The sequence below is a fragment of the Engraulis encrasicolus genome, chromosome 8 (assembly GCF_034702125.1).
Source record: "Engraulis encrasicolus isolate BLACKSEA-1 chromosome 8, IST_EnEncr_1.0, whole genome shotgun sequence".
Classification (NCBI taxonomy): domain Eukaryota; kingdom Metazoa; phylum Chordata; class Actinopteri; order Clupeiformes; family Engraulidae; genus Engraulis; species Engraulis encrasicolus.
Genome location: NC_085864.1, coordinates 45241109 through 45265813, shown reverse-complemented (window position 1 = coordinate 45265813; position 24705 = coordinate 45241109). Strand labels below are relative to the sequence as shown.

The 24705-nt window shown below is 41.6% G+C and overlaps 2 protein-coding genes and 1 non-coding gene across 4 annotated transcripts in view; 2 read left to right on the top strand and 1 right to left on the bottom strand.

The window, feature by feature from the left end:
• Window positions 1-840: 840 nt before the first annotated feature.
• eif3k (eukaryotic translation initiation factor 3, subunit K) lies at window positions 841-7596 on the top strand. The gene is made up of 8 exons (XM_063204505.1): window positions 841-1038; window positions 1277-1375; window positions 2468-2588; window positions 3309-3383; window positions 4278-4344; window positions 4936-5013; window positions 5644-5769; window positions 7481-7596. The coding sequence occupies exons 1-8, from the start codon at window positions 977-979 to the stop codon at window positions 7510-7512; spliced, it is 660 nt and encodes a 219-aa protein (XP_063060575.1). The 5' UTR covers window positions 841-976; the 3' UTR covers window positions 7513-7596.
• Window positions 5982-6208, top strand: LOC134454853 (small nucleolar RNA SNORA53). The gene has a single exon (XR_010035919.1). It is a non-coding gene; the product is annotated as a small nucleolar RNA SNORA53 (small nucleolar RNA).
• Window positions 7597-9378: 1782 nt separating the features above from the next.
• Window positions 9379-24705, bottom strand: part of LOC134454677 (mitogen-activated protein kinase kinase kinase kinase 5-like) — a 44217-nt gene continuing 28890 nt past the window's right edge. For both annotated transcript variants that reach the window (XM_063205836.1, XM_063205837.1), the window contains exons 16-33: window positions 24173-24217; window positions 23402-23422; window positions 23209-23254; window positions 22567-22762; window positions 21183-21283; window positions 20208-20249; window positions 19691-19769; window positions 19014-19090; window positions 18657-18717; window positions 17119-17221; window positions 16789-16847; window positions 15755-15861; window positions 15025-15202; window positions 14617-14685; window positions 12504-12596; window positions 11650-11776; window positions 11373-11470; window positions 9379-11115 (exon numbers count right to left, since the gene is read on the bottom strand). In XM_063205836.1, the coding sequence (XP_063061906.1) occupies window positions 11374-11470; window positions 11650-11776; window positions 12504-12596; window positions 14617-14685; window positions 15025-15202; window positions 15755-15861; window positions 16789-16847; window positions 17119-17221; window positions 18657-18717; window positions 19014-19090; window positions 19691-19769; window positions 20208-20249; window positions 21183-21283; window positions 22567-22762; window positions 23209-23254; window positions 23402-23422; window positions 24173-24217 (1501 nt within the window). In that variant the 3' untranslated portion in view covers window positions 9379-11115; window position 11373. The remainder of the gene's footprint in view (window positions 11116-11372; window positions 11471-11649; window positions 11777-12503; window positions 12597-14616; window positions 14686-15024; window positions 15203-15754; window positions 15862-16788; window positions 16848-17118; window positions 17222-18656; window positions 18718-19013; window positions 19091-19690; window positions 19770-20207; window positions 20250-21182; window positions 21284-22566; window positions 22763-23208; window positions 23255-23401; window positions 23423-24172; window positions 24218-24705) is intronic.

Sequence of the window (24705 nt, the reverse complement as noted above, 5' to 3'; positions counted from 1 at the left end):
TTTGCTAATCATCTAATAGAAGAGCCTGGAGTGCTCATTTTCTTAAGAAAATGAGCGCTCCAGGCTCTTCTATTAGACGATTTACCTCTTCACTTAACCTGGTTTACTCCTGAACCCGCTTTGTAGTATAGGGCCCCTGTTTTTAGGCTCATGTGGGTCAGACTTATCATTCAGGTCAAGTTCAAGATCATGTACAAATACCGTAATGTCTGGCGAATAGGCTGCACTCACTAAATTTAACAAGGAAAAAAGTAATTGTGCATACCGGTATAGGCTACACCTACAACTGGGTGCTTTCATGGCCAGGATTTTACTCTGCAACTTCCCCCTCTTGATATCACCAAGTAGCCCAACAATGTTGCGACCAGGCCTATTTACAAAGGTGGGGCCATACAGTTGACCTGAAGAAAGGAAATGCATGTGGTGGCCAGAGTACATATTGCAGCTGGGCCTATGCGCTGCACATTGAAACTTACATATTTGTGCATTTTTGTGAAATTATGGTAGTGCTAAAGTGAGTACACCCCAGACTGATGCCCAGTTTGTCTCAGAACTCCACATTTATGTTCGAATGAGTTCAGTAAAGGTGTCATACTTAATCATACTGAATCACTAGCCTCACCTCTTCAGAAAATAGATGTGTATTCATTCAGGGTCATTGTCAAGTTGGAAAAGAAAACAATGTCCAGCAATGAAGGTCAATGAAAAATGGTGATGTATGCATTCATGATTCCATATGAAAACAGCTCTCAAACACCAGCAGCACCTCTGTCCAGCCTCCCTGGCTTTTTGGAGCTGAGAATCTACTGTTCGGCTATTTGCACTCCAATCCAGCAGGGGCGATGATACAAAACAACTACATCCGGTCACATGCCCTATTCTTCCTTTCGTTCCTGGTTGTGAGGCTTTTCGCCGCAACTGTAATTCCACGTGTGGATTTTATTTAAACTTTCAGGTTTAAACCCACTTCCACAACATGTCGTCGTCATTTGAGCAAATGCGAGCAAACGTAGGGAAGCTTCTCCGTGGAATTGACAGGTAATGAAATGCTGAGGAGCAATAGTATGCTAATGTGTTAGCCGTTCCAGAGAAGTGACCGCTCATACATTTGGGTGGCTATGTCTACTTTGTGCATTGTCAACAATGGGCATATGTGTCATGTTCTGACAGTGTGGTATGTTTTCAACACCGGACAATAAGCTGATTGCTCAAAAATGGTAAACTACTGTTAAAAACGACTAACTATAACTCTCCTTTCAATTCTGTGTCTTGTTAGATACAATCCAGAGAATCTCGCCACTTTGGAGCGCTATGTGGAAACGCAAGCAAGAGAGAATGCTTATGACTTGGAAGCCAATCTAGCCGTTCTCAAACTGTAAGTATTATTTGATCGCTTATTTTCAAACCAATTTGTCTGGCGCAGAAATGCAAACAGTGTAGGTGTGGTGATGTAACTTTTTTGTGCAGTGCAATCGTGGCATTATTCAACTTGTGTCCCAGAGTTATTTCCCTGATGCCAACAGCAACTACATGTATGCATTCTGTATTGACAGAGATTGTATGGTGGTAGATGAGAGTTCTCGGGTAGGTGTAAAGCTAGCTGTTTCTGTCGACTTTAACCTACGTGTTATGGTGTCTGTGAACTCATTGTTCAACCCTGTATGTCCAAATTAGCAGTGTGAAAGCGGGGAAAGGCAATGGATTACCATTATGTTTTGTGATCTGAGATGAACTGGATGTGGAAATAGTTGGTTTCTATTGCCATTGGAATGGTGACCCACCTGACAACACTGAAACTCAACAAACAAGGTTGTTCATAGGGTAGAAGGGAGGTTGTTCAGTTTTGTAGGGAAGCAGGTGGTGAACTAAGTTCAGGTTGAGTCTCCAATTCATTCTATTACAGTCCCAAACACACTCATACACTAGTTCAAGGGGTTTATCAGTATTACTATGAAATGACTGTGGCTGTAAAATGATGAGAGAGAACTTGATGTAGGTCAGAACTGACCAAAATGTCTCAAGAACCCAGCTGGACTCCATGGACAAAACGTGTAGTTAGAGGCATTCTGACATTCTAGTGTGTTGTTTTACACCAATGAAAGTGGATACAAATGGCTGTGTTATGTGTCGGCAGGTGTGTGAGATTTGCGTGTATGAGAGGTTTTGGGTAGTTAATAGTTATATAATGTTTTTTCATCTTTATTTATTGCGTGAACAGAAAAGGACTGTGTTATTTCGTCTTGCTTGTCACGGTGACCAATGAAAATATAGCATGCTTCTTATTTCCGGCACCAGGAAAACTGTCTCTCCAGTGACAGTTAAAACATGTAACATAAGAACTTAATATAGTGATTTTTGCTGACAATTAAGTCTGTTGATATTGTGAAGTGTTGATTTCATGATGTACCATAGTCACATTGGTATTTATGTGATTTAAAGCGTTGGCAACCTGATTGTTCTCTTGTAGGTACCAATTCAATCCAGCCTACTTCCAGACCACCGTCACATCACAAATTTTGCTGAAGGCGCTGACGAACCTGCCACATACAGACTTCACCCTGTGCAAGTGCATGATTGACGCGACACATGTATCCTTTTGGAAACTATTCCAGCATGTCTGTGCTCTTGGTTCATAATGATTTGATGAAGTACCATAGTTTATGATTGAGTCGATTGATTGATTTTTTTTTTAAGTTTTGATTAGGGATGCACCGATACACATTTTTTTCACTTCCGATCCGGATATCTAAAATTGGATATCTGCCGATACTGACACTACTCCGATCCTATACCAAAACCACATATATGCATGGGTTTCAACTTGAGGTAGGCCCAAGTAGACTATTTGGTCAGAAAAGGAAGTCAGAAGAACGGGAAACCAATTAATAGGTAAAAAGTAACAAGTAAAAAAGTAACAATCTCATCCTGAAAACTAATATGCAAGTGAAATTAACATTACACCTGGCTCAATGTCAGTATCAGGAAAATTCCGATACTTTGGGAGAATTCCGATCCGATCTCTGAATTATGTTGATATCTGAACCCGATACCGATACACTGATACCGATATCCCATCCCTAGTTTTGATACATGTGTGGAAACATGATGTACCATATTTGGGTACTATGGTGAAATTAAGATGACATAAATTAAATGTTGAGTTGACAAAATCATTTTGATTTGTTTTTTGTTGTTTTTTTGTTTCTTTTTTCACATTATGCATTGCTGAGAACATTTCAGCATTTTGGAACTTTGCAGTGTAGTGTATACATTGTTACGAAATGTTGTCCTTGATTACATTGTTGCAGCAAGAGGAACGACCAATCAGGCAAATCCTCTATCTTGGGAACCTTCTCGAGACTTGTCACTTCCAGGCTTTTTGGGTAAGATTGAGGCTACTGTGAGGTTTATATGGTGACTAACAAAACAGTAGACGCAAAAGTGGCGTCTGGTCTATGATGTGTTTAACACGAGGACGATTGCCGGTGGAAACGGCTGCATCTTTTAAAGATTTTTTTTTTGTGGTCTTTTTCGACTTCATTTGATAAGACAGTGTGAGAAGTGGACAGGAAGTGAACTGGGAGAGAGACAGGGAGGGGTCGGAAATGGCAGGCGACCGCCCCACCGGTTGGCCACGGCAGGGCCTGAAAACGTCAGTATCTTTTATCTGAAGTGTCTTTCGTTTACACGGCAACCTCTCCATCAGATCCAGAAGACGCAAAAATCTGGAGAAGAGTGACATGAAAGTGAAGGTGTATTGGACATGGACATGTTTTGGCTTCTTAGATGGAGGCACAAGCTGGATCTTCAGAACTCCCCACTCTAGAAGGAGTCTTCAGATTTGTGCGTCTTCAGGCCCTGATGGAGGGGTCAGCGTGTAAACGAAAGGCACTTCTGATCAAATATTTTGTCTTCCCTCGCAGTCGTCCTCATATTAACAGCCCCTGATTCTTGCCATTTACACTCAGCCAGGCTAGCCCTGATTTAGTTGGGAAGATAGCAGTTGTCTTGCAGCAGGAGCATACGGGTCATTGTCAAATTCACACACAGTTCTGAGGTTCTACCTTACCACCAAAAAAGTGCACTAAATTTTATTAAAATCTGTGACCCGAGTCCTGAAATTATCATTTCACGCGGAATACCAAAAGAAGTGTCAAAAGAATCCACTGTTGAATGCATGACCGAAAGGCTTGTGCAAATACATTTGAAAACTTTTTGTCATGGGGCCCATTTGGTCTTGTGTTTTGAAATATGGCAAATTTGATCTTGTTTTGTAGACTAGTTTGGAGGAGAACAGGGAGCTGCTTGACGGCATCACTGGATTTGAAGAGTCCGTACGCAAATGTAAGTGAAGATCTTGTATGAATGCATGCAGAAACAAAAGCGATCACAGATGGCAGCCTGGCCCCCTGGCCAGAGCTAGATGGATATGATGTTTTGCGGCACCCGCAGGTGACCAGAACACTGGTGACCAATGGCATGTTGCCACTCTACTACTATTAATTCTATATAAACAATTGGGTGCCCGTTCCAAATCAAAAAGTAATCGCCGTTCCATATCAATGCATGGTAACACTTTATTTTAGTGATACATCTATTAGCATTAATACATACAATGTGCCTGTATAAGTATAATTAGGGATTTATTGTGTAAGCACAATAAGAGATTTATTACCAATTTAACCTTAGTAAGAACCTAGTAGGCCTCAGCTGTTGCTTAGTACTTGCCTTACAAGTTGCCTATGCGGACATTAACATTGTATGCATTAGTGCTAGTAGATGTAACATTAAAATATAGTGTTACCCAATGCATTAATGAATGGTAACCACAGTAATAGTTAAGTAGCCTCAAGTAACAGCTGTTAATTATTTGTCTGTTGATTTTATGTGACTATTTGGTTATTTGATGGTGTGATGTGTCATCTGTTGTTTCAGTTATCTGCCATGTTGTGGGCATCACCTACCAGAACATCGAACACAGACTTCTGGCTGACATGTTGGGTGACCCATTGGGTAAGAACGCTTGACCTAACTAAACCAGAAATGACCATACATTCAAGCACATGTAGCTGTAGAATATTCTCATTCATCCAGCCCATGAGCTGGAGTGTAGTTGAACAGCAACTGGAGCCTGTACTAAGAAGCTGTTTCAGGAGTAAATCAGGTTAAATTAAGGGGTAAATCATCTAGTAGAAGAGCCTGCAGTCCTCATTTTCTTAAGATGGTCGGTAGATAAAGCTTCATTTTGCCAAGAAGATGGTAGCGACACGGTGGAAATCACCCCATGATCTCTCAATGTGGCATTGGAGCCTCACATTTCTGGACGTTATATTCATGGAATTATCCAGAGCTGAACTTGGCAGACTCTATCAAAGACTTGATGGGACACTAGAGTCTTTTTTTACATTTTATTTTTAAGTTTTCGTCTCGTGTTCCATCTTTGTGTTTGTTTCTTGTCTTTGCAGTCGTTCTGTGTCGTGTTTGTCGAGTCTTGTCTCACCTGCCCCTCCCTCTTTTTCCCATTTGATGTGATATGTAATTTTGTAATTCGGTTATAACAATAATCATAATAAAAATTTGATTAAAAAAAAAGCTTCATTTTAATGTTTGTCTTGCTCTCTCTCCTCTGACTTGTCTCCACAGACACGCAGGTGAAGGTGTGGATGAGCAAATACGGCTGGACAGAAAATGAAGACAACATGATTTTCATCTTCAATCAGGAAGAGAGCATCAAGCCCAAGAACATTGTGGAGAAGATTGACTTTGAAAGTGAGTAAAAAAAGTAATGCAATAAATAACCGGCAATACCAATACATATATGCCTGGAAATGAACACCAATGCATGAAATGGATGTTAGCATTTTAATTTTCATACGATACCAAGAACAATCAAATCCAAAAGGGAAAAAAAATGGCCTTTGGTCACAAATAATGTCGAGCAGACTGCGGGTATGTATTGTAAAGGTGACTATGAGCCCTCATACACGTTCCTTAGATCCACCTCTGGGAGGCCGTCCTCCACAGCGCTGCCTGTTCTGTGTGGGCAGTGCCGGGTCTGTGGAGAGGCTTCCAGCAGCTTTGTGGCTGTACAGTTGGAGGTGCTTGAGTCATTGGCGTGTGAGATCAGTCTACCTGCACCTCTGGTCTCACAGCAGCACTGACCCCTTGCGGGAAGCCATCAGTGCTGCAAGACCAGAGGGCGGACAACTAAAAAATAATAAATACATAAATAAAAAAAAGGTGATGAGCACTGAGCGGCTGTTGGTTTGTGGTTCGATTTAAGCGAAGGGCAGTGGGAGCACATTGCAAAGCGAGGTGCTGTAAAACTTCCTCAGATCATCCATGGGGATTTGGCAAGCATATTTTTTGAATGGGAGTGAATGGAGCGAGTCAAGCTAAATCCTGATTCTGTTTGACATGTGCTCTAGGTTTCACATGTGATGGCAATGAAGCGCAGTAGATCGCGGAAATGGCTTTGATCAGTCCCTTAGAGCCCAGTCAATAAAAAAAAAACAAAAAAAAACTACTAATTAGCCGTCCGGAAGGGGTGGAGACTTATGCTGCGTCCAGACCAAGGGCGACACAAACACACACACACACACACACACACACACACACACACACACACACACACACACACACACACACACACACACACACACTGCTGCTGGTGTACTTGACAGACCTTTTTAATATTTATTTTTCTTCAAAATGCTACTATTACCATGTCAGAACGCTATAAAGGACTTTTTTAAGGAAAAGCACAAAAGCACAACAATACCTCTTAATGTATGTCCTCTACAAGTCTTCTGTTGTCCAGTCTTGCACTTTAAATGTCTGTATGAGCACTGTCTATGTCCATACTGTCTTAAGTCCATGTATAAGTACTGTCTATGTCTATACTGTCTATGTCCTTACCTAGATTAGTCTATGTCTGTATGGGAAAGCAAGAAATGTAATTTCAAATTCTTTGTATGACCAGTGCATGTAAAGAAATTGACAATAAAACCTACTTGACTTGACCTATGCTGCCTGGTCGCAGAGATGGCAGAAGAAGTTTTGCCATGAATTTGCTTTATTCGCTCTGGACGTGACATTGACATGTTTGATTTAGCTAATCACATAACGGCTTTGGCTTGACAGCCTGGGACATTCGGAGATATGAACATTCCAATTGGTTTTCCCCAAACCGTGTCATAGCCTATTACCATAATATCAGCTTGACTTTAATCGTTGAAATTCGATCTGGTCACTTCACCTCTGGCGAATTTGCTCTGGTCGCGCAGTTCGCTCACCCTCCACTGAGAAATAATTACTTCCACCGGTCTTTGTGTGAACAAGGCTTTAGGCACCCCATGACTGTCCGTTTATGTGTCTGCTCGCAGTGTTTTGAGTTACCTGTGGGTGGCGCCAAACAAGCATTATTTGCATCCAGGTTTCATCTCCGATTTCTGTTGTTTGTTTTCCATTTTCTTCCCAGGTGTATCGAGCATCATGGCAACATCGCAGTGAAGCACTCCTTAATAACAAGACGATTCCAGGTGGTTTTTCAGTTTGTTTGTATGGGGTCATCAAAATAAACATCAGTGGCCCAACTGATTGTTTCTGCTTCATCTTTTTTCCTCCTGAGTACTAGACATTTAGGGTCTTATAATGTATATTTTTAAATTGAATTTTGATTCATATTTATATCCTGGCATGCTTGGACAAGTACATCTAGTATTCACTCAGCGGTTACGAAACCGGAGCTTGTATACCAACAGTGGCATCATACGTACTGTATACAAAGATAAACAAATTGGTTGTATTTAGTATTAGGGGCTGCTGTGAGAAAAAAACCCACCTCCAATTGAAAAAGAAAGCAAAGCCATAAGCCCAAAATGAAAAGCCATGCAAACTGAAGGATGCCTAAAATGGCAGACTGGAGCCAATGACCAGTTCAAGGGTGATTACAGATGACCAGAATCTGAAACACTGAGTACTATGACCCAAATAAGCCCATTGAAAAGAGAAACAACTAGGAATGTTTGTTTGTTCCAAGCACAGCTCTCGCACCACGCCACCAAATGATTTCCAATTTGGAGGGCGACTTACCAATGATAGGCTACAACTGCAGTGCAAATGTTCTTGCCTCAGGACATAAAACCCTGAAGGCATCAATTCAAATAATTTCCATTGCTTTTTCTTGCTCTGCTGCTCTGGAATAAGCCACACCCCTTCTCACATAGAATTGCACAACAAGACGCATAAAGGCACACACAAAGAGGAAAAGGAGAAACAAATTCCCACACCAGCAGCAGGCTCTCAATTGTCAACAGATAAAGAAATCCTAACCAATTGTTCTAGTTAGTATTAGTTTAGTAATATAGCATACAACCTCCCACACAAATTTGCACAGCATGAATTTAACACTTTACTGTAAAAATATAATGTCCTAATAAAAATAGTGATGGAAGTTATTGCTGTAGGATCCGGTATCCGGTTCTGGTTCCATTTAAAGTTGCTATATATCCCTGCAACAGACATAGTATACAAAAGTATCCATACACCTTTCAACATTCCAGCATTTTGCCACTCTATGACCACAAACAATATATTCAATTGAAATGTTTATGCGAAAGAGGACATGGTTACTGTACACACAATCGTGGAGTGAAATGGACACAAAAAAGACAGAACTGCTTACGAAATGTTTGTAGACATTCAAATGTTTATTCCTGCCCTTTATGTATTACAGCATTTATATTTTACAGTAATTTATGGCCATTTGCATAAGTGATGCATCATATTCATATCTTTACCAACTGCTGTCTTGACCACAGAATTCATATAAATTAATTTTGATTTTGAACAAGAAAGAAAAGAAAAAAAGTGGTGAACTGTGAATAAGCAGTGTCGCGCTCTTCCTTGTGTGAACTTAACAAGATCAAGTGACAAGTCTCAGGCAAGCTAATCAGTCACCAAACCATATGTAGAAAAGAAGCAAAACCACAAAAAAAACATACAAGGCTGTACAGCAGACTGTCCAAACCAGTCATAAAATTGATAAATAATTGATATAAATGTCTGGGAAGATTGTCATTCACGCAGATCATGACTTGTCAAGAGTTTAGTCATAAGCAGATTGATGATTGGAGTTTTCATTCCACCAATTTCACTATTCATCTGAAGACCCTGATTAGTTTCTGGTTGATTCTAGTCTCTAGAGCAGGGGTGGGGAACCTCTGTCTCGTTGCCGTTTGCGGCCCTTGAGGTTGTTTTATCCGGCCCCCGATATGATTTCAATGTTATGCAGCTTCCCATGAAATATGACATATTGTATATTACATTTGCGATACAATTAAGTTATATTCAGGGGTCCTAGATAAGGTGGTTTTAAATGTAGCTGCCTTCAGTAAAGGCCTAAAGTGCAGGAGGAAATCCTGGTTTGTGTTCATTATACGGCCCTCGGATGAATTTGAAGTGGCCCCTCGAATGAAAAAGGTTCCTTACCCCTGCTCTAGAGCTTGTACCTGAGAGCTTTTACCTGACAAGTGTCGGCTTATTTCGACACGCACTTGCTAAATATGGCCTCTTTTCCACAGCAGGTTTTCTGGTAGGCCTACCAAAGCTCGACACAGCTCAACTTGTTCGCCACTTTTTGCTCTTCGATTGAGCTGTGTCTGTGGCCGAGTCACGCTGTGGCGCTGTGGCGAGCTGTAGGCCTATTAGAAAACCTGCTGTGGGGAAAAAGGCATAAGTAGCCTACAGATCCACCTCCATTGATCCAAGGATACAGCTTCTGGTTAATTACGGGGTGCATTTCTCAAAAGTGTAGTTTTGGGTAGTTACCAATGGGAAATTGCATTGCAACCAACAGAGTAGCTAATGCGGTTAGTAACTATGGTTTCGAGAAATGCACCCCATAACTGGACGAGTCTTTGAATGAAAAGCTCCAAAAATCAGTCAAACTGCATGCGACTGAAGTCATGTGACGATCATTGTATGTATACTGTACAGTGCTGCTTGGATGCATGTGAGCGCGCCAGACATGGTCAATGTTTTTGTTGAAGAAAAAAATAAAAACATTAAAAGAACCTTATCAAACAGACATTCGAATGCGAATTTGCAAAGCACCTTTTCCAAATACTGAACATAAAGAAAAAAGTGATATTTATCCATTACCTGTAATTCAACAAATTGAAAATGTAAAAAATGACTTGCTGTAATGTTTTGGGTCATGGTATTGAATATTGAATATCTAATCATAGACCCTTGCACATTTGCCCCAGATAATGTCAGAGGTGATGTGTCTGTTGGCCTTCACCAGATTTAATATCTTTCTGGTGGCTCTGGTGATGGTTTTGATGGTCATATTGACAGCCCTCCATTTGTGAATAATCTGTTATACAGCTTATGGATGGAGCTGGAATATTTTGGAGCTGGTATTATATCCCTCACAAGAAACAAATGTTCAGGCATTCAGGCTCTTGAGATTTTAGCTTTTTAAATAAAAATGTGGGTATGTTACAGCTGAATGAACACTTTCAAGATGAGGGTAAGATGAGGGTCTTAGGGTTTAAATGCAACTTATTTCATGTTTTTTTATGTGCATCAGAGGCTAAGATATTTAGGGTTTTATAGGCTGGGGCCAACTTCCCCAAAAAGGGCTTATGTATTCAGCAGGCGTTTTTTGCAGGTGCTTTAGGCATCAAAGGGTTAATCAAGTTCTAATAAAGAAGCCTTGATGGCATTGATGAAGCAATACTCCTGACACTTACATACACACATACATACATAAAAACTGGTGACGATACAGTAAGAAAATCAAGGTACACATCAGAAACATCTAAACAGCTCCAGGGGCTCACATACTCTCAAGCAGCAGCACTGTAAGTTCTAAACCTGACACTAGCATGACATATGGGGGGCGCTGTACACCTCAATGTACAATAATTATCGTATTTGTACCATCATTTTGTCCATTTTGTAATTTCAGAGTTGTCATTCAGTTCATTTAGATGCTTTGAAACAACATTTCTTGTACGATAATTCCCTCCCTAAAAAGCCCCCAAAAACGATCATTTTGAGGTTTTGGTACGATAATACAGCATTTTCTACCTGGCAACACTGGCCCTCAGAGCAAGGATGGATTACTGCAAGGGCCTACCGGGCCCAGGCCCAGGGGCCCAAGAGTCCAGAGGGCCCTGAAGCCCAATCCTCTAAATTTCCATTCTCATGTTGTGTAAAATCACACTTTTAACAACTCTATTTTCACATATTTTCAGTCGAAAAACACCTGAATGCCCAACAATATAGGGTCTCTAACATCTGGAGGGGGCCCTTTCTTGTTGTCTGGCCCAGGGGCCCATGGAGTCATGATCCGTCCCTGCCTCAGAGTACAGGAACGAGGCCCTCTACAGTTTGCAGGATAGCGATGTTGCAGTGACCATGCTGATCCTCAGCTTGTTTGGTTACCAAGACAACCACTCTGAAAGAGAAATCGGTAAAGTTAAACCCATGTGCCATAGGTATTTGTGTGCATGGCATGCAGCTGTCAAATAAGTTTTCATACGTACGTACACAGTACTCTCTTTCTCACTCTGTATGTCTGTCTGTCTGTCTCTCTCTCTCACACACACACACACACACACACACACATAAACTCACTTGTCTGAGCACAACAAGCGAAAGATCTTCCTGCGGTCTGTGACCTCTTGAAGTATCTCAGAAAAGTTCTCTCCTCTCCGTTGCCAGCCATGTCGCCATAAGGCCAGTAATGTGCCATCGAGGTACACTGGAACACAGCGCCAAATGGAAAAAAAAGATTGAAGCAACACCATGAGACAAGTGTGAAAATAAACTGACGCATTTGAAGAAAGCAAGTGAACAGTTAGGGTGTTTTCACACATGGTCCCTTTCAGCCATTTAAGTGAACGCAGACCTGTGACTCAGCATTTTCTGCACTTTACTGTATGTGAACGCTCCAAAGTGTAGGCCTACCCAGACCCCTCGGAAGGGAACTGTACTGACACCTTTATTGACTTTATCTATTGCTTATGGGTCCTAACAAGTTACACTTGTGACTAGGTGTGATCGATCACTTGAAGAAAGCACTAGACTCGAGGACCGGGTGTGATGAAAAAGAGGACTGACACCATACTGTAAAAACCTAATGGGACCAGAAAGAACAGCTAGTACTTTTTCACAATATGAACAATACAGAACTGAGTCCTTTTGCTGTTGATGCTGTTCACTTTTTGCTCCACTTAATGAGGACTGAGTTTGGTACACTAATGCCTCTTTTCCACTGCCGATTTTCTGGTAGGCCTACAGCTCGACACAGCGCGACTCGGCCGCCACTTTTTGCTTTACGATTGAGCTGTGTTGTGCCTATTCAAAAAGCAAAAAGTGGCGGCCAAGTCGCACTGTGTTGAGCCTACCAGAAAACCGGCTGTGGAAAAGAGGCATTAAAGGGAACTAGGTGTGGATATAAACCCTTAAAGAGTGCAGTTTGATCTTACCAACAGACTCTACACTTATATGGAAGAAGACCTCGGACTGCAGTTTCTTCTGGCTCCTCAGAGCACCCTCAGGGCTCACCAGGTAAGCAAAGCCTGCCAAAGGAAACACATGGAGCTGTTGTCATACACACAGCACTGTATAGCAGGGGTGGGGAACTTATGTCTTGAGGGCCGTTTGTGGCCCTTGAGGCCGTTTTATCCGGCCCCAGATATAATTTTAATGTTATGCCGCTTCACATGAAATATGACATATTTTGTAAAGGAATCTTAGAAAATGCATTTGCAATACAATGAAGTTATATTCAGGGGACCTAGAGAAGGTGGGGTCTGTTTTAAAGGTGGCTGCCTTCAATATAGGCCTAAAGTGCAGGGGGAAATCCTGGATTGTGTTCATAGTACGGCCCTCGGAGAACTTTTATGGCCCTGGGATGAATTTGAAGAGGCCCCTCGAATGAAAAAGGTTCCCCACCCCTGCTGTATAGGCTCTTTTCCACTGCCTCCACGTCCACTGTTTCCCACTGGCGGTTTTCTGGTAGGCCTACAGCAACACACAGCGTGACCCAGCTACCACTTTTTGCTTTACGATTGAGCTGTAGGCCTACTAGATAACTGGCTGTGGAAAAGAGACTATACAGTGCATGAAGCTTAAACACTTAGGGTTTTCTTTTGCATTAAGACATGTAAAAGTTTTTTATCTTTTACCTGACATGTTTCGACGGTGTTACTTCCGTCTTCATCAGAGGGTCACTGTGATGTTGATGAGTGACGTGCTTTAAAAACAGCTGATGTTGATAAAAAAAACTTTTACATGTCTTAATGCAAAAGAAAACCCTAAGTGTTTAAGTTAAACAGCTAGACATAATGAACTGAATACATATAGTGCATGAAGCTGTTCTGCCCTACAAAGGCAAAGTGCAGTAACTATGCCGACACTGAAGCTAAGAAAAAGGCCTTCAAAGTATTGGTAGTATTATGTTGGGTATTGTAGTTACTGAAAATTTGACATGGTAACATCTCTAAAAGGGGACACATTTTGGCCATAAGGCTTTGTCACAAGATCAAGGAGATGTTATGAAGACCATTTTTAGTCTAAACTCAAATTTGACAGAATAGACTACAGAAGACAAAGCTTTTCTCGGATGCTTGCTTTCTCTTAGAAATCCAGATTGACTTTTGTTTTTTGACATTTTTATATTCCATTTTAGTTATTTATGATGCTGTCTCCTTATTTCTTGCTTTTATATCTTACTAGGGCAGTCATGGGTGAGCGGTTAGGGTGTCAGACTTGCATCCCAGAGGTTGCCGGTTCGACTCCCGACCCGCCAGGTTGGTGGGGGGAGTAATCAACCAGTGCTCTCCCCCATCCTCCTCCATGACTGAGGTACCCTGAGCATGGTACCGTCCCACCGCACTGCTCCCCATGGGGCGCCACTGAGGGCTGCCCCCTTGCACGGGTGAGGCATAAATGCAATTTCGTTGTGTGCAGTGTGCAGTGCTCACTTGTGTGCTGTGGAGTGCTGTGTCACAATGACAATGGGAGTTGGAGTTTCCCAATGGGCTTTCACTTTCACTTTCACTTTACTCCTTGTCTTGCCATTTTTTTTTTTTATTTTCACCTGCCATGCCTTGTGCTTTCATCTGTAGCTTATATCTTGTTTTATCTTTTATTTTTCATTTTTGTAAAGCACATTGGATTGACTTTGTTTACCGTATGAAATACGCGATACCAATAATAATAATTTTATAATCAAAATAATTGCCTTCCCTTGCCTTGCCCCTACAACCTCCTTACACACCCTTGCAGTACCATGCAGCACTGGCCTGGCAACATGATCTCCAAAAATTCCGTGCTCCTGGACACGGATGTTAAGGACACAAAATCCGTGTCCAGGAGCACGGATTTTGCCAAAATTCCATGCTCATGGACACGGAATTATTTTCCGTGATGGACAAACAGAAGTGCTCTCTATACTCCCACAGCTCTATGTTTCCACAGTCTTGTGTTTTCTCAGGATTTTTCAGCCTATGTAAATGCTGTGGTTCACCATTTATAGTAAAAAAAATATGTATGAAATATACATGGGCATTTGAGCATGGTGGTATGCTGACTTACTACCAATCAGCACAAGTAGTGTGTCATTGTCAAGTTGGGTGACCTGCACCGTGTCTGAACAGCAAACCTCTGTGAGATTAAAACACACACACACACACACACACACACACACACACACACACACACACACACACACACACACACACACACACACACACACACACACACACACACACACACACACACACACACACACGTTCATATTAACCAGTGAAACATACAGTATGATATTGAGCTTAACTTAGCCAACATATTGCATGGATTGTTTCCCGTTACTATTACATAATGCACATTTAAATTACAAGTTTAAAACGATAACTGATCAATGAAGTCAACTGTTCCAAAGTGCCATTTTTTTCCAAATCGGACACATTTGTAGCCTACTGTATGTTCTGCAAAGAGCGTCACCTTGCCCTGTGGCCGTAAACCAGGACGTGTTTGAATTCAGGTTGATGGTGTTGATCAGGACGGGCTGCTCGGGACTGTTGCCCTTGGCGACGCCGATGCACACCAGTGGGTACTCTTGATCGGGCACCACCACCATCTCGAACACGCGCAGTGGAGACGGGAGGGGGAAGTCAAACGTCTGTAGCAAGCAGATACAACAACAGCCAAATCAATTCAATGACCCTATCCAGGGCCGTAATGAGACATTTTCAAACACAGAGGTCAAATATCGTGTGCTGCATTGCACACTGAAGATTTCGACTGAAGAGTTCTAAATGTACAGTCAAACTCTTAAGTTTGTTTTCATTATTCACTGTCTTGAGGATAAATGGGAGTAGCGTATACAGACTGAATTTATCATTGTTGATCATAGATTGATTTTCATCATAGATCAGTTTTACAATTCTGAAAAAAAATATAGAGGACATGACCTCTGTGTCCTCAATGGTAGTTACAGTCATGACCCAAGTGACATGTATATGAGCCGTTATAGAGAGTACTTCCTTAAACGTTGACATTTTATAAATGGTTTTTTTTTACTTAAAATAATATATTCATAATTATTCTGTATCATTTTTTGTCAACCGCCTCCTAAACAGTGATGGGGCATCTGCATTCACTAGTTACAATCCAGTGGGACATTGATCTTTTTGGACAGGTAAAAACCAAGTCATTTGGAAAGGGCACTAACCTTGATGAGCATAAACTTTTGCATGGGTTCATACCACTGCAGCAACACCACACTGGACTCCAGGGCACCACACAGGAAGACACACTCTTGCTGCAGATTTCTCGTCGCTACCATAGGAACAAAAACAATTAATTAAATTAATTAATTAATTCATTGATTAATTAACAATTAATTAAACGATTAATTCCATGCAGGCAGGGCTGGACTGGGGGTGATATAGGACCCGGGAACTTTTAGCTTAATGGGGCCCATCATAATTAGTGGCGCAGAACTGACTCACCGGTGGGCCCTGCACACTCGCGGGCCCCTATTTTCAGAAATGCTTTTAAAAATATATTTTTTTACATTTCTGAAAATAAGACCCCATGAGGGTGCGGGGTCCACCGGGAAATGCTCGCTATGCCAGATGGTCAGTTCAGCCCTGCATGCAAGCACGGCTGGACTGGCCATCTGGCATTCAGGGCATTTTCCTGGTGGACCGCTAGTCCTCAGGGACCGAATGCTGGTCTTTTTTTTAGGGACCGGCCCACAATTTAAAGATGGTAGCTAATCGGTCCATCTATTTTCCCAGTGGACCGACAGTCATCAGGGGCCTATACTTTTGTTTTGTTTTTTGTTTGCTTTTTTGTTTTGTTTTGTTTGTTTGTTTCAAATTTTCGCTTAGAGACCGGACCACAATTTAGATGGGGCGGCCCATCGGTGCATCCTTTAAGAGTGTGGGTTTTTGAGCATTCTATAAAAAGAATGCGTTCTATAACTATGCAAGATTCTACAATTCCATCTTTTATTGAATGAAGCACAGAATTCTATAGAACTTTCACTGCCCGAACATTCCCGTCACACCGGTGTGACGGTACACTCTTAAAGGTTCATATACAGTGAACTGAGCCCATCACAATTGTAGTGTGGGGTGGGGGTAAGGGGCTGGTGTAAGGGTATGGCAAAAATGCCCGGGACGGTTTGTAGCCCCAGTCCAGCCTTGCTATTAGTAGTGAAGCCCTGGGTTTGTAAGAACAAGGTCTCAAACGTCTTACCTACAGTACACGTCTGGCAGCCTTTGGTGTCCGGTATTTTAGTGGTTATTAAGCACTTCCTTGAAAACAAACAGATCATATTAATGCACTGCTGTTCAAATATCCCCTGGGAAACTGTTTAGATTGAGTAAGGGTAGGGTTTAAGGTCATGTCTTGCACTTTACGTCAATCTGTAAAATAAATGTCAGTCTTGTATATGTGTTGTCCTGGCATGGTATACAGAGAAAACATAATTTCATTTTTATGTCTCGTGCATATGAAGAAAGTGACAATAAGAGCTGACTTGACTTGACTTGACTTGACTTGACTTGATCTAGTTGCCCAGGTTACCTGGGGAGCAGCCTGTGAGTGGGTAAAGCCACCATGCGATGCTCTTTCCTGGCCTGCTCATACAACTCCTTCAGCTGATGTGAATGGATCTGAGACGACTTCCCTGAAGGGGAAAATAAAACACGCATGCAGTAAGCACGAACACACATACACACTCACATGCACACACACACACTGTATTGTGTATCTCCTCCTACTGTATAGTCATTAGGAACGATGATGAAAAACACTGAAATATATATACTGTATGCAGAGGTGCATAAAGTAAAAGTAGAACTATTCTTAACTTAAGCCCTACTTGGATGGGACTAGGTTTTTTTGTTTTTTTTAAGATATTTTTATGGGCTTTTTGGGCCTTTTTTATTTTTGGATAGGACAGTGAAGGTGCGACAGGAAGTGAGTGTGGAGAGAGATGGGGGTGGGATTGGGAAATGACCCCGTCCGGAATCGAACCGGGGTCCCCGTGGGCATGCGAGCCCAAGTGTGGGGGGCTTAGCGCGCTGCGCCACAGCACCCCCCCGACGTAACTAGTTTTGGGGGGGGACCTTGGGTAAAGTAATAATAACAGGGAAAATGAGTCCCGACTGAACTCGCAATGTTAGTAAATATAACGGAGTATGACAGTAAACTTTGCCGCCAGTTTAACCACCTGTGAAACAGTCTGGATAAATTTCCCTTACCTAGGTAATAGTAGCCTGATAAACCAGCCTAAATGTGAGATTGGATGTGTAATTTAGTCTGGCCCCGATGAATAGTACATCCGAAGATTGTTGATGAGAACAGCCTCTTGTCTTTCAAACCGTGGCTTTGCCTATTAGGCCGGCGCTCTGACCAATCAGCGCTATCTTTCTCGTTGATGTGCTTTCCCAACGTTGCAAGCTTCGTAGTCACTCCCTCCAAACCCTGCTCGCTTTGACTCAAAACAAATCTCTGCGTTGTGATTGGTTTGCCAGATTCTTGGCAAGCCTGGCATACCACTAAAACAATGCAAGGCCAGACCACTAGCAGCCAAAAAATATTAGCGTTCAGTGGGTGGCGCTGGTGTGCTAGGCTAAGGTAATAGCCTATTAATCCTGCGCAAATGCAACCCTATGTAAAGATGTCTGTCAAAGTGCGTGAAACCCATATTATATCAGATTTTGTCCAGTACTGAATCTGCCATTTCTATCACCGACTTTCTGAGATAAAATCACATTACCCCATGTCCATATATAAAACTAGTCCCGTCCGAATAGGTCTTCACTGTAGTGGTGTCAATAATAATCAATTCGGCAATGTATCGCAATGAGGGGCAGGACAATTCAATAATCGATTCAGGAAATGCCATAATCGTAAGGGCAGTGCCAACGCACGCCACTCCTTTACAGTGCATCTACATTATAAGTATGTGTATGCTATATTACTATACACTATGAAAGACTATAGTTATTCTACTCCACCCAAGATGACTTACTACTGTAATAGTAATAACCACAGTAAGAGTACTCCACTTCCACTTGATCCCCTCTGACTGTATGCGTATGAATGTGCGATATTACCTGATATGGACATTAGGATATTACTGATGGTGTAGACCCAGATGCACTTCCCAGGATATAGCTGCGGAGCAATGATAGGCAGGATCAAGACACCAACAGCCAAACTCACAAATAATCACTTTAGGAGACACATGTAGCTTTAAAAACAGTCCACAATATTTGGTGTTCTATACAAGCTGCCAGCTAATGCTAAGGCATTGTCAGGAAAGGATTATGATTATGATTAATCAAGGCGTTATTGGCAACAAACAAACAAACAAATAGTTGATGCTGCTGAACACAGACAGCTACAGATATACAGTATAAATGGCTATCACTCTAAAGTGTTACCATAGAAATACAGTCCAACATGCTCACCAGTTCCATGGTGGCCTCAGGCCCGTTAAGATTCAACATGAATATGCCTTCATCTGCACCAAATATCAGGAGCTGATCTGGAAAATAAAATGAGACAAAAAAACAATTAGTCATTTATTTTCCAAATGTATGCTGCCCATTAACAAATTCAATATTTTCATGAATAGTAATAAACTAATATTTTCTGGTCCCCCTCCATGGTTGTTGTTAAAAGCTTTTAGGGTTTATAGGTGAAATGTTAGAGGCTATATGTTGTTGGGGGTTCAGGGTCCCCTGAGAAAATATAAAAATGCATTTGGTAAAAGTGGGATTTTTAACGCAACATGAGCAAAAACAATCATTAAAGAAGCTTGGTCTTCAGGGCGCCCTCGACTTTTGGACCCCTGAGTCAGAACTCTGGACGGCCCATGGCAGGGCTGGACTGGGGGAGAAATAGGGCCCGGGGCACTTTTGGATCAAAGGGCCCCCCTCATAATTAGTGGTGCAGAAATGGCACACCTCCTGGGCCCCTATTTTCAGAAATGTAGAAATAAAATAAAAAACATTCCTGAAAATGGGGGCCCAACAGGGTGCGGGGCCCACCAGGAAATGCCTGCTATGCCAGATGGCCAGCCCAGCCCTGGCCCGTGCAGTAATGAGTCCTTGGGGGTTGGGTGGGTGCAGATCCGGGGGCTTACCTTTACTTGTTGGATGTTCCCATGATGTTGCACAATTAATCTTCAAGGGGCACCCATTAAACACCTTCCTAAAGATAATCTGCAGGGAACAAATTAAAGTAAAAAAAAGTCTTGGGGCATAGTGAGTGACAGTAGGATTTTACAACTGAGGCGTGTCGAGCTAGCTTGTTGTACCACATTCCCCTGTGTTGATGGACGTTAGATTTTCATAATTCTTGCACACTTCCTTAGGCCAGGTGTGTAGGAGTGGAACCACTGGGTCAGCAACGATGAGACGAAAAAGCTACTGCACACTGTTCGCATTTGCAGAGTTTTACTTGCAACGTTGTGGTTTAATGACCTTCTTCAAACAATTGTCTCAATGTTGGTGGACGGGCTACATAACATTGGACAATTCATTTGGTGGAGTCATGTCATGAGAAAATTCCCAGAGAGAGAGAGAGAGAGAGAGAGAGAGAGAGAGAGAGAGAGAGAGAGAGAGAGAGAGAGAGAGAGAGAGAGAGAGAAAACAACTTACAAGAGGTTTTTTTGATACAGGACTAGGGCACTCAACTGGTTCCTTGAAGAAGAAGAAAAAGTTTTATTATTTTCATGTTAGCTAGACTAGGTTTTTTTTTCCAAATTTACACTATACGAAACATACATCTTCATTCAATTTTATTTCCATAAAGCACCTCTTGAATATGGCCATCTGATTATACCATTAGGTAAATCCCCTAGACTTTGCATTCTGTAACAACTAAGAAGTATACAGTAACATAGTCTGTACTGACTGTATCGGTTTCTGAAGACTGAAAAGATACTAAAAGTTTTCACCTGACGAAAGTGTAAAACTAGAATATTCACTGTATACAGGCCTCTAAAACAACTTTTTTCATCACCAGCCAAAATGGTTGATAGATGTTAATCTTACTAACCAAGCACACACTCACTTATGGGTCAAAGTCGGTAATACAGTAAGTTAGTGTTTTATACTTTTTCTATCAGCCAAGCTGAAATTTCACCAGCATTTGGCCGGTTGGCTGGTTTAAATTTAGAGCCCTGGCTGTACTGTATATAGAGCTTGAAAGTCACGCCCCTTAGTTCCGCATTTCACGGGACCTAAGCTGACCATCTAACAACATGGTAGCGAGTAAATACCTTCTGATCTCAGTCATTATAACCGCTGGGCTACAAATATGCTGTTTAAGAGGCTAGATAAAGATTATTCGCGCAGAAGTACCAATGTTTTGTTCCGAGGCCGTCTGCATGAAAAATGTGAAGAAACACAGCTTTCTAAAAATGTTGGGGGTTCGTACGATAAATTGAACAAAAAATATCAGAAACAACATATATAGAGCTCGTGGCACAACTGGAAGGGGATCGAAATATCATTTTAATACCGCCATTGGATTATGCTACGGTTTTCGGCTAAAAATGCCGTTGAGGTCCCATGAAATCGGGGGAAGTGACGTCACTCTCAAGCTCTATATAGTAAGTTTGCGGTGAGCACCTGTTTGGGATGACACTTCCTCCTGTCTTTCTTGGGGGGGAGGTCTGGAGGCTGAGGCTCACCCCCACCTCCCCCTCTATAGGCAGAGAAAGATGTCGGGTCTGCAAATAAAAATCAAACAGCAAAGATAAGTTACTGAGGCGATAATCTTTCTTGGGCACCTTACACAGTAAGAAATGTAGCATTAATTCAACACTTGGGGTATTTTAACACACATAGTGTATATAGTCCCTTTTAAGTGAACAGATTAATGCACGAGTATCTACAGAGTAAGTGAACCCTACCGCAGACCTTTTAGTGAACCGAACTGAGACCACGTCCACAAAGGTCTGATATGCAGTCATACTGTATTGTCAATCAAGGGCGCAGTATCGTAATGTGTCCTTAAAGCTCTGTTACCCCTACCCTAAGGTCTGTTGAAACTTTATTATTAGCCTTTTGCAACGTATTCTATGCATAAACTATCATAGTTTTTATTTATATTTGTATTGTATAATGTTGGTAAACGTGAAAAAAGAAAATTACTGAAGTAAATATCGCAATGCATTGCAATAATAAGCTTACATGTTCATGATAGTATCGCATGTGTATCGTGATGCGCATGGAATCGTGAACCCCTTGCCAATACCCACCCCTAATAATAATAATAATTATTATTATTATAACTTGATTTTATATAGCGCCTTTCATGGACCCCAAAGTGGCTTTACAAGGGGGGTGTTGGGGCTGGGGGGGATAGGAGCAGGGTGGTTTTGAGGCTATACATCCGCTGTGAATAGATGGGATTTACTTTGGTAGCATAATTTAGTTTCACCTGAGTACAGGTAGGATAAATCACCACACACTGGTCTTCTTTGCTGGTAGTTTATTAATAACACGTTTCAAACGCGTTGTTCACCAAATAAACTACCAGCAAAGAATACCAGTGTGCAGTGATTCATCTTCCCTTTACTTGGATTACTTTTACTGCACATCAGGGCTTGACATTAACTTTTTCACTCAGTGGCCACTGTGGCAAGGGGTTTTCCCGAGTCACTAGCCTTTCAACTATTCTACTAGCCACAATTCGATATTGTTTTTTTGTATGTTTATCATGATATCTAACCTCAGAAGATGAGGTGCTCATTAAAGCAAGAAGATGAGTGCATACAGTAGCTTTCCACATGGATCATACATCAAACAAATAGAAACTGAGTAGCTGAGCTACTGATACCAATGAATAAGCTACCTGCCAAAGTGGCTACTGACACTGAAATTATTACCAGCCACAGCCAAGTTTTACTAGAATCTGGCAGGTTTGCAGGTGCCAGTGTCAAGCCCTGCTGCACATCACCTACACTTGGACAGTGGTTGTGCACAGCAGGGACTCTTCTTTTAGTCTCACCTGAGTTGGTGCTTCTGGTGGAGCGTGGTCGTGGCCGTGGGGTGGGACGCGTGTGCGTGCCGCTGGAGGTGCGGTACAGTGGGGGGAGCGGGGGAGGGGGCAACAGGCCACCGTGATGCTGCTGCTGCTGCTGCTGGGAGTGACACACGCCATCCTCACTCACCACACTCTCCTCTGAACTGGTGCGAACCTTGGGCTGAACAAGTAGGTACGTGAAGTTAATAAATAAAACAATAATGTATGTATGTACCTGTATATAATTATGTATTATTATTACGTAATTATGTATGTATGTGTTTAATTATGTATTAGAATTAGTATTACAATGTAATACTACTACTACTAATGATAATAATAATACATAATTATATACATACATGTTTTAAAATGAAATTAAAAACAGCTTTATTTTCGTCTGCCTTTGGTGACTATATAATACTTTCTACTATATATGTTTTATTCTACCTTCTCTTTCTTTACTCTTTAAAGCACATTGAATGACAGTCATGTATGATAATGTACTATATAAATAATATTGATTGATTGATACATTTTATATGGCACTTTTCATGACTCTCAATACATACGTATTACGCTTACGTACTTTCTTACCATACTTAATGTTTTATTTATTTCAATTACCTTTGGTGGGAGTGGTGGAGGAGTGATACTCTGTGGAGCAGTCTCACTGTAGGGGTACAAGAAAGAGGTTAAAAAAAACAAAAAATACTGAATTGTTAAGTCTATTTTTACCCGCATTGGAAATAACAAAACATAATTGTTTATCCGTTATTTAACTTCATTGATTAGCCATGATTTCAAGAAAAAGTCTTACCTGTCACTACTGTTATGGGGTCTGTTAAATGGGAGAGATAAAGATGTTGATCACTTCTTTTTTTTTTTTTAAGTATTTCTTTGGGGCTTTTTGGGATTTATTATTACAGGACAGTATGAGAGTAGACAGGAAATGATTGGGAGAGAGAGATGGGGCAGGGCAGGGAAATTACCCCGGCCGAACTTGAACCGGGGTCCCCGTGGGCATGCAAGCCCAAATGTGGGGGGCATAGGGCACTGCGGGGCAGAGCATTAATCATGTCAGTATATTGCTTATCATATAGGATGGTTTTGCACACCTCAGTTTGAACAGGTAGATTGGAGGTAAGCAATTGCTCAAAATAGTGAGTAAATATTCCGCACATTGTCCATTACACTTGCAATTATGTTGCTCACAACGTTTCGGTCGTTCAAACCCTCTTCAGATGAGACATTTATGCTGCTTAATGTACAGTATGTTCTGGCAAGAAACTGCTAAAATATTACACAGTGCACCTGTAGCTCTTTGAGTGCCATGGACTTGAAAACGAGTCTTTTGAGAATGTATGGCACAGTGCCAAAAACTTGGTATCAAGTCAATTGCATTTTTTTATGGGGGGGGGGGCCTAACACGTTAATCTGGTATGTTTGTTGTTCACATAGACAAAGAATTCAAATTTTCATGGCTCTTGAAAAAAACACTCAAATGTTGAAAAAAGCCTGGCAACCCCCCGGTCTGAATTTGAAAATGGCTGGCACTCAATGAGTTAAAAATCAACATCTTAACCCTTACATGTCCACATCGTCGTAGTCGTCATCTGACCCAATGGTCTCATTTCTGGGGGGAAAGAAGAACAATACATCAAACTCTCCTCAAGTGGTGGTGATGGACCCTAGTATATAGAATAGAATATCTTTTTATTTATTATATTAAAATATAAGATTAGAAAAGTACTTAAAACACACATACACATATTCATGTAGTCTAACCATACACACGCACACACACACGCACACACACACACACACGCACACGCACACGCACACGCACACACACACACACACGCACACACACACGCACACACAAGTAGTATATCTCTCAAACCTCACACACACACACCACAGACGTACACATCCACATTAATGCTGTAGGTATAAAACTATAAATATTGGTAGCATAGATTAGTGTAGTAATGGCAACTGGGAGAAAAACATTTTTCAGTCTATTTGCATATGGGTCAGTGATGGTTCAGCAGTAGCCTAGCACACGTTAGGGCGGTGCAGCGACAGCCAGTGCCACTATTGCATGGATTTTTTGTTTGTTTG